The 8,983-nt window shown below is 33.7% G+C and overlaps 1 protein-coding gene across 3 annotated transcripts; it reads right to left on the bottom strand.

Moving 5' to 3' along the window:
• Window positions 1–2,291: 2,291 nt before the first annotated feature.
• Window positions 2,292–8,952, bottom strand: LOC148912531 (uncharacterized). Of its 3 annotated transcripts, XM_089027788.1 has the most exons (16): window positions 8,350–8,952; window positions 8,125–8,236; window positions 7,805–8,025; window positions 7,166–7,224; window positions 6,845–6,917; window positions 6,427–6,618; window positions 5,940–6,088; window positions 5,695–5,797; window positions 5,489–5,572; window positions 5,008–5,188; window positions 4,736–4,825; window positions 4,412–4,477; window positions 4,114–4,180; window positions 3,925–3,987; window positions 3,453–3,640; window positions 2,292–3,205 (listed from the first exon to the last, which is right to left on the bottom strand). In XM_089027788.1, exons 1-16 carry the CDS (start codon window positions 8,833–8,835, stop codon window positions 2,430–2,432), a joined length of 2,910 nt encoding a protein of 969 aa, XP_088883914.1. In that variant the 5' UTR covers window positions 8,836–8,952; the 3' UTR covers window positions 2,292–2,429. The 3 variants fall into 3 exon arrangements, with proteins under 3 accessions (XP_088883914.1, XP_088883915.1, XP_088883916.1); XM_089027789.1 differs by lacking the exon at window positions 3,925–3,987; XM_089027790.1 differs by lacking the exon at window positions 6,427–6,618.
• Between the last annotated feature and the right edge of the window lie 31 nt (window positions 8,953–8,983).

Raw genomic sequence — 8,983 nt, 5'->3', positions numbered from 1 at the left:
TGACGAATATTGTAGGAATAAAATATGGACTGGGAATTCCCCTTGTGCATGCGTCGTGTGCGAATGGAATATTCATTTTTGATCCACTAGGAAGGCCAAATAACAAACGGCCCTCCTGATAGGCAAAAAAAAAGTGAATGGATTTTCTTGGGCGTGGCAAATATACGTTATTCGTGTCCCATGTAGCATCGATTGCACCACTGCGTAAATGACGCTACGCAACCCACAAATAACACACTATACACCCTCCAAAAGGTCAAGTTTGTTCATTTCAGTTAAGATTGTGTAGGACAAGAGAAATTGCTGGTACGTATATGTTTATTTTAGCAGTCGTCGGTATGAGTAGATTCAACGAGTATAATGAACTTGGTAATGATCTAATAGCAAAGTTTAGGTAATTCGTACAAGTTTGACTCCAGATATCAACAGGTTTCAATAGGTTTTTTACTACTTCGGTGTTATTTAGAAGGGGGAAAATGACAAACAGTTCTATATAATTGCTTGATTAGAAACGCTTAGAGAATTATGAAAAGCACAATTCTTTTTTTCACAGAATATAATCGTGAGTAAAAATTAACAGTTTCCTGTGCATCCTACCCATGGCGTTTATATATTAAATAGGCCAAGCATCTAAATTTTATACAAGAAAATAAAACCCCTGTGAGATGTAGAACTCACATACTTACTTTAAAATTCGGGTAAGAATTAATCATAGCTAATTATACTTGACTTTCAAACATATTTGTGCTAATTTTGTTTTTACGTATGTGTTAATTTTGTTACTGATATTAAAAAACTGAAACAAAAATCATTTAACGCTGGTTCTTTGACCCTTGAATGCTATTGAGGGAAAGACAAGGCTGTGTTGATTTAGGTTGTAGCGTTTTTATGGCTGACTAGCTCGGAAATGATGATTTGCAACATTTAACGTTACCCGTCCAAAACGATTACTTAAGGCCTATGTAACAGTATATGACCGATTAAGCACTATATGGAAGAACAAGATAATTTAATCGTTCTCAACAAACTCTTTATTTCGAGGCGTAAAAAGCAAGTTATCGAAACAAAAAGTACTGAAAAAATGTATTTAGTTTAAATATTTCGCTAAATACTCGAATCGATTAAAATTATATGTGAAAACGGTGTACATTTTAATTGTGCGAATTTTGTTTTTGTTTGTGTTAATTTTGTTATTAACATCTATGATGCTTTGCCGGTGCAAAGGTATTCACAACCTCTTAATATAATATGATTGCGTTTTATTTAAATACGTATGTCTTTTATAACTAATACCGTAGGTAATGAAGCGAAACTATACTAATTCTTGTAATAATGTCGAATGAAATGTTCCGCTTTTGCTACTGATCATGAAAAGTGATTGCCCTCTGACTTTATCTAGTTACATAGGACTGGAGATGAGAGGAGAGTTAAGTAAGGAAAGTATTGTTAAAGAGGGTGTAGAAGACGAAAAAAGGAATGGAAAAAATACACTGATGATATATTCATGATATGGACACATGACACCTCTACCCTAAACACTTTCATTACACACCTTAATTCCTTCCGCCCTACCATCAAGTTCTAACATACCTTTTCCCCTCCGCACTCTATAAACTAGTTTATATAGCGACACAAATTTTCATCATACATTCGTACACCTGGGATTTCTATAGAGTGGTCCAACATATAGACATATGCATAATTTAATTCGATGGCCCACTCTGTACACCCGCTATATAGAAGTATTTGTCTATAATTAAAAACAAAATCAAATAACATAAAAGGAGGCCACATTTGCTCAGAAAAAACTCTCCTTGTAACATGGAAGAATAATGTGCGTTTTTATATAATGCTCTAAAATCACATTATAGTGCTCATTGTGTTTTGAGGTAGAAAACCACACAGACCCACTTGGATGATATCAAATGAGTGTAAATTTAAAAGTTTTTATGCTCCGTTGAGTTTCCCTATGTTCATGCGTTATATCGCTGCTCTGAGTTCACCAATATGAAATACGGTGTTGCACGCATGCGTTGAACTGTAAAACAGTTGCCCGTTTAGGGTAGAGATATGCCGCTGAGCCCTCTGAACCCTGACCCTGTTCCAGAGTAAAATCGCTGAAATTCATACTAGAGCACGATCGCTGAAAACCAAACCCTGTTCCGGTATTGCGAAAATAGATACCCTGCTCCAGAGAGAAGAGAGCGTAATTTCATATACCCTGTTCCAGAGTAGAATCGCTATGAACTCCTTGCTCTCTGACTCTATCACTGCCCAATAGACTAGTAACATTATACTTTCGATCGATTTATTGAATATCAATCAACCATATGCAAATGTTAAACACCTTATTAGAGTTTTATATTGACGATATTTATTTATTGGCAAGTAATAAAAGGAATTATGTACATTGTTATTATTTTAGTTACTCATGCATCACTATCATCATCACCACTTTCATTGTTAACATCATCTGCATCATCGTTGTCATCATCTGCATCATCGTTGTCATCATCTGCATCATCGTTGTCATCATCTGCATCATCGTTGTCATCATCTGCATCATCGTTGTCATCATCTGCATCATCGTTGTCATCATCATCAGTGTCGTCATCATCATCATCATCATCCTCACTATCATCATCACTAGAACTACTAAAATCATCTTCATCACCACTCACTCCTTCGGCATCGTTTATTTTTACACCCTCTACAGTATTTCGCCCTTCTGTCTCATCCACAACAATATAGGGGGAGAACAAATGAGTGAGTTCGGCAATTATGTTGGTTAAAAGAAATAGTTGATGCTTAATGGCACTCTGTACACCAAGGGAGGAAGTGGTGCCAACATTCGCTTCTGGCTGATCTAAAGAAATGGACAATGAATGCTTCAGGTCATTATAATAACTTAAAGTCTGATGCATTTCTTGGGTAAGCAATGCAATTTCTTCTTTAGAGCGCTGGGCTAATAGATAGAAATCCATAGCTTTCCTTTTTATTGAAAGGGGAAATGCAGCAGCACTTTCTTGTTGATCTTGGCCGAAGATAGGAGAGGTTGGATCACAAGCAGATTTGACATCAATGGTCTTGTATTCAGCAGTAGCTAACAAAGGGATGTTGTTGTTGAACTTTTTCACCACCACTCGAATTTCCTTTGTTGTCTTGGTGATAGACTTGGAAAGCTTTTTGGCAATGCTTTGCCCATCTGAAAAGAATAAAAAATAAAAAATACAGGTAAACATACACGGAGGTACAACACTTAACAGCAAATAAATATACTTTTGGTTTATATTTTGTGTCTATGTGTCTGTTTAAATAAAGGGTGGAGGGGAGGGGGAAGTGGTTGGTTGACTGAGTATTGTTAGAGTGACATTGTCCAGTTGCAAGTATTACAGTATGTAATTTACTATTACTATTTTTAATTTCATACATATTTTGCAAAAAATGTTTACCTGCATATTTTGATTTTAAACTAATCAAAAACCAGCGTTCCTGAGCAAGTTTTAGAAGACTTTCCCTCAACTCCTTTTGTTTCTGCAAAGAAACCTTTTCAGCAGTACTATGAAAACGTGCATCTGAAACAAGCCACCTTTTTTTAATTTTTTCTCTTTTTTCAAGCTTCTTGATCTCTGCATCTTTCCTAAATATATAGATATAAAATAATTGGAAATCATTAAGTTGTGCCTCTCTTCTCTAATGATATACATGTCATTAAGTATGGTGTTTCATATTCCAGAAACACTATTATTGTCAGGGAAGTAAGTATATTTCACCTATACTAGTTGATCTTTTGATGCTTACTTTAATATAAATCGATTTTATGGTAGTGCAGGCCCTTTTTTTGAAAGCACTAACACATTTTGGAAATTTATTAGCATATGGTAAACTCCTACACGTCATAAAAGAAATAAATTTCAAACTTACTTTTTAAAGGTTCGTGCTAAGACCACTACAGAATCAATATTGTCGGTATTTGTCATTTCATTTCTGTCAATCAAATATTTTTGTTTAGTATACACTAATGTTTAAGAAATAGTTCTAAAGGAAAAGAGTAAAAATATAGTTATAAACTAATTAAGTAAATTATTTTCCATTAATTAGCTATTGCCAAACCTTAATTCTTCTAGCTCCAGAAGTTTAGACACATAGTTTTCCCTCCAGGACATGGGATTTGATGAATCTGAAACCAAAAGAATAGGTAATTATTATACAGCAATAGAAAAAGGTAAAATTTAATGTACTGAGCAACTGACTGCAAAAAAGTATATGTTAGTGGTTGTGTTGCAATGACCTAGATGAAAATAATATTAGGAATGCACTGATCCATAATAATTATACATCAAATATACGATTATAAAATTCATAGTATTTTATTATTTCTAAACAACTATAAACAAAGTAAATTGCAAACCTTTCTGTTCCAAGGCACTAGTTGATTCTTTGTAAATCCATTGTGAAACATCGGTAGTTGAAATACCTAGAGACAGCATTAACAAAAACATTACACCAACGATAAATCTGAAATGAAATATTTAGGGGTGCGTATACAATATGCTGGAGTTCTTATTGTGAAAAAATATACATTGACATTCAATCTACATACTGCTAGATAATGTTTTTTGGATTTTAGGACAAGCACTCGCAATGTTGACATGTCCAGATTTATATTGTTAAGAGTGAACTCTAAGGAGAAAAAGCTGAATTATAACTTCTATAATATAATTGGCTATAGAACCTGATAGAGTAGCAAGTATATTGTTTAATTCTTCTTCAGAATTTTTCAAGCTTTTCTTTGCTCTCTTAATTCTGGTAACCAACAACGGTCCTGTAATAAATCAAAACCAAAATTTATAATTCTGATTAAAGGTAAATGATATGTCTACAAATTGCTCTGTACTCATAACACCAGATGCATGAAAGTTAAGTTGTAACATAAAATAATGACATTAACAACACAATGAGTAAACTAAATAGTAGTTTATATTTATCTTATCAATCAATTTATACCAAGTTTTGCTTTAGAACGCTCCATGTAGTGTACAAGGCACAAGGTAAGCATATCTATTCTATGGGAGGCAGTCATTTCTTTTGTGATTGCAGAAAATCTTCTCAAATATGACCATAACCTCTCCATTGCCTCTCCATCTGACAGGCCAATTCCTTTGCATCTCTTTGGGCCATACTTCACCTTGAACAGAAGCGATTAAGACTACTGTAGATAAGTCATTTAAGAAATGGTCAACACTCAGTGCGTCCATTGAACTAAGAATAAGAGAACTGAAGGAAATCCATTCTTTACACATATTTTGTGATGAACCATGAAATTTAGAGAAATTGGTATACTTGTACGAAAACCTTAAACTTTATTTCATAATAGAATGTGACAGGTGAAATTTTTCAAATATGAGATAACAAATAAAATGTATGCATAGAACAACAATCCATTGTAATTAATAATTAATAATATGTCATATATTAATTGCCATACCTGACATGAGTATTTGTGGCCAAAACAATGAAAACTCGGTAAAGATAGCGTAACTTGGTCCAACATGGTATTTAAAGGTCCATTCTTCAAGACAACAAAATAACTATAAGAATATGAAAAATGAATTTGCAATATATTACGCATATAATGTTATTTATATACACTTGCAATTAAATTTATATACCGTATATGGTATGATATTTTACCTGAAGATGTTTATGAAGGATACAACCAATGTCATAGATAAAAAACACATTGCCAGAGTTTTTATTTAGAAAATTTTTGAGGTAGTAAATTGAAAAGGAAATCCTAAAAAAATAGTAACACAGTTTTTAGTATTGTATAGAATTTTTGAGGTATGTAAATTGAATATGAATCCCTGAAAAAGTAGTTTATACACAATTTTTAGCTATAATTATAGATTAAGATTTAGAAATCACAAAACTCCTACTTTTCCCCTGCTTTTGTGTTCATAAATCCAACAGTTGGTGATTCATGTCGACAAATTCCTCCAAGCACAGCTTTTTCGTCAAAGACTTTGGACTTTCCTTTGGATCTAATCACAGATTGTATCTCACCTGCGTGGAATTCATTACAGTCCTTAACAAAACCAAAATGCTTTTCATTATACAAAATACATGTACAGGACAAAGTAATTTAAAAACCTAGCTATTACAGTTGAGATCAGCCCCTGGCTAAATACAATTGCTGTGAAATTTGTTGTCTCTGATTTAAAAACTTTGATCTGTTTGATTTTTTTTTAGTTTGTGCAACACAAGTCAGTGGTAAATGGGACGTAGAGGAGAATGTTTAAATCACTATAGAAACCCTGACTAAACAAATTGGAATAAATTTACATTTATTGTAAAATCATTTAAATAGAAACAACATATTATCTTTACCCAACTAAATTGATATAGCATAGAAATATTACTTACAGATGAAACCTTGTTTCCTTTTTGGGACACTGAATTTGTTGAATAGCTTTCAACAAAATCATCAACATTCTTTTGTGGCAAGAAAAAAATTCCCTCAAGTGAAGGTGGATGAACACTTTCGCCTGAAGATTTCTTCCTTACAAGGCCAAAGCAGGCATCAAAGGAATGAATGGTTGGTCCTTCTGTTGGACCCTATGAATCCAATGAAATAACTTCAGAATTGAGCAGTTTCATTGAACTTTGTCAATCATTCTGAGTTTTGTATTAACAAAACTTTAACTTTAGCTACGGCTCGTGGATCCACACTACTTTGACAATGTGATGTGTGATGACCCAACCAATTTATCGTTAATAATAGGACAGACACATAAAAATCTGAACAGATGTCAATTTGTTAAATAATGATTAACATGCAAACCTTTGGACATGCTGGGCAAACATTACCAGGATCACATGGTGTGACTTTGTATTTAAGATGGTATCTAAACAGACTAAAAATTGAAATAACAGACAAAAATATTAATCAGACAATTGTTGAACAGTGAATACCCATTAACATTATGCATACATCCAAATGTCCCTTTTGAACTGCCACTTTAAACTAGCTTACAGTCATCCATACAGGTTGTAGTCACAACCTTGTAAATGAACACAAAGATTACTTTTCAAGATATTTGCTTCAGAAGTACTGAAGACAACACAATAAAATTACAGTATATACATATAATGATCTATTTACCAGTACTGTTGGTATGATTCATTATTAACCAGACTCTTGTATACATCAGGAACATTGACCTGTCAAAAAAAAAAACACAGGATCTATATAACTATAATTAAACATCACATTTAATACAATATCATAATGGTGTTTTTTCCCCCTCTAACTTATACATAATACGTGTAATAATATCACATCTACTGTACATAAATTGTGTGAATGAAGAAAACACCCTAGTACGTACACATACAGGGAAATACACTGTAAAATGAGAAAACTTACTGACGTTTCAGACACTAGGGTCCTTTTTAGAAGTAAAATAGTAAATAAAGGTATATATTTGTTTTTTTGTTGTTGTTTATTACACAATATTAAAACATTCATGTAGTACAACCAATCATGATGGGTATTAATATAAATATATAGATATAATTTTATGCTCCCAGGGTAGATGTCTTAATTTATAAAACATGGAAATATATTAACTGATCTTAACCTTGGAAGATCTATTTAGCTAGTCTGATTTATTAAAATTAAATATCAATTATAAAATAAATGTCAAAATGGAATATTTTAAATACGTGCTTCCAAATTAAATGAATGTAAACATTGATTAATTATAATAATTTATACAAATACACTTAAATTATGTTTAACCTTAGTTTGGTGAAAAGGATTAGATAGGAGCCCGATCACGGCACAAGAGCGTTTCAGAGAGACTTGGCATTCCATCATGTACAGATACACGATATTTAACAGGTTAAGGCTGATGGCTGTTTGGGGGTTTTGTGGAGAAAATGGCCAGAATCCATGGCGAAGAAGGGTGGCTGCCTCCGTTTCGCAAGAGCAGAACTTGAACTCAACTTCGTTGTGAATACCTATATCAAACAATACATCTCATAAATCACAATTACCCAAATTCATATAGTCTTATTATCATTTATGACTTTCAAACTGATATATATGTAGCTACTTACCTCTGTCATCAACCAGGTTTAATATCTTTTCTTTCCTTATGCACGTTGGTTTATGCTGTTCTGGAGGTGAACCCATGCACTTTCGGATAAAAAATGGTCTGTAAAACCCATTCTATAGAAATAATGAAAATAAAAACTTATAAAAACACTGTCTATGCTCATTCGTAGAGTATGAAGATTCATTTCAATAATTTTTGCTAGCTCACATGTAAACCCTACACTCACCTCCCATTTTTCAAGTAGATGAAAGCAGCATCTCTCTGAGTGAAGTCTAACTGCACAGTCTTCACAGAAAAATTGGTAAGGGCCACAGTCTTTACAACGAACTGTGCCAATAACTTCACGGCCCAGCTCAACACACTGAACGCATGCTTTCCCTTCTATGGCGGCCTCCTGCGTAAGCCACGTTTCCTGCAGATCATCCCTCAATTTCTGCCATTCCTCAACACTCTTACTCTTCCGATCTATCCACTTCTGTTTTTTTACCTCCTTCCTTCTTTCTGTTGGCTGGAATAAATCAATGCTTACGCCATCTGAAGAGGAACCCTCGTCTGTGACGAAGCTTGAGGCAAACGACGTAGTAAATGCATTTCTTCTATGATCTTTGATCGGGAAGTTTACATTTCGATTTCGATTCGAAATCAAAGATCGAACAGTGAAAGAACTGCGATTCTTTGGTTTGGGAATGAACGAGCGTCGCGTTTTGGGCATCGATAAAGAAAAGTATAATTAGATGAGCTAACACTACTAGTAGTACAAAATCCGTAAACAATGTTTGGATGAGTTTCAGCAACCTTGCCGACACGGCTGAAACCGTAACAACGTAACTTCCGGCAAGTAGAGGAAGTTGTCTGTCACG

The sequence above is a fragment of the Actinia tenebrosa genome, unplaced genomic scaffold (assembly GCF_029948245.1).
Source record: "Actinia tenebrosa isolate PJP-AT-01 unplaced genomic scaffold, QUT_ActTen_1.0 PGA_scaffold11__36_contigs__length_13525064, whole genome shotgun sequence".
NCBI lineage: Eukaryota > Metazoa > Cnidaria > Anthozoa > Actiniaria > Actiniidae > Actinia > Actinia tenebrosa.
The sequence above is the reverse complement of the archived record's forward strand: the minus strand, read 5'-3'. Positions and strand labels throughout refer to the sequence as shown.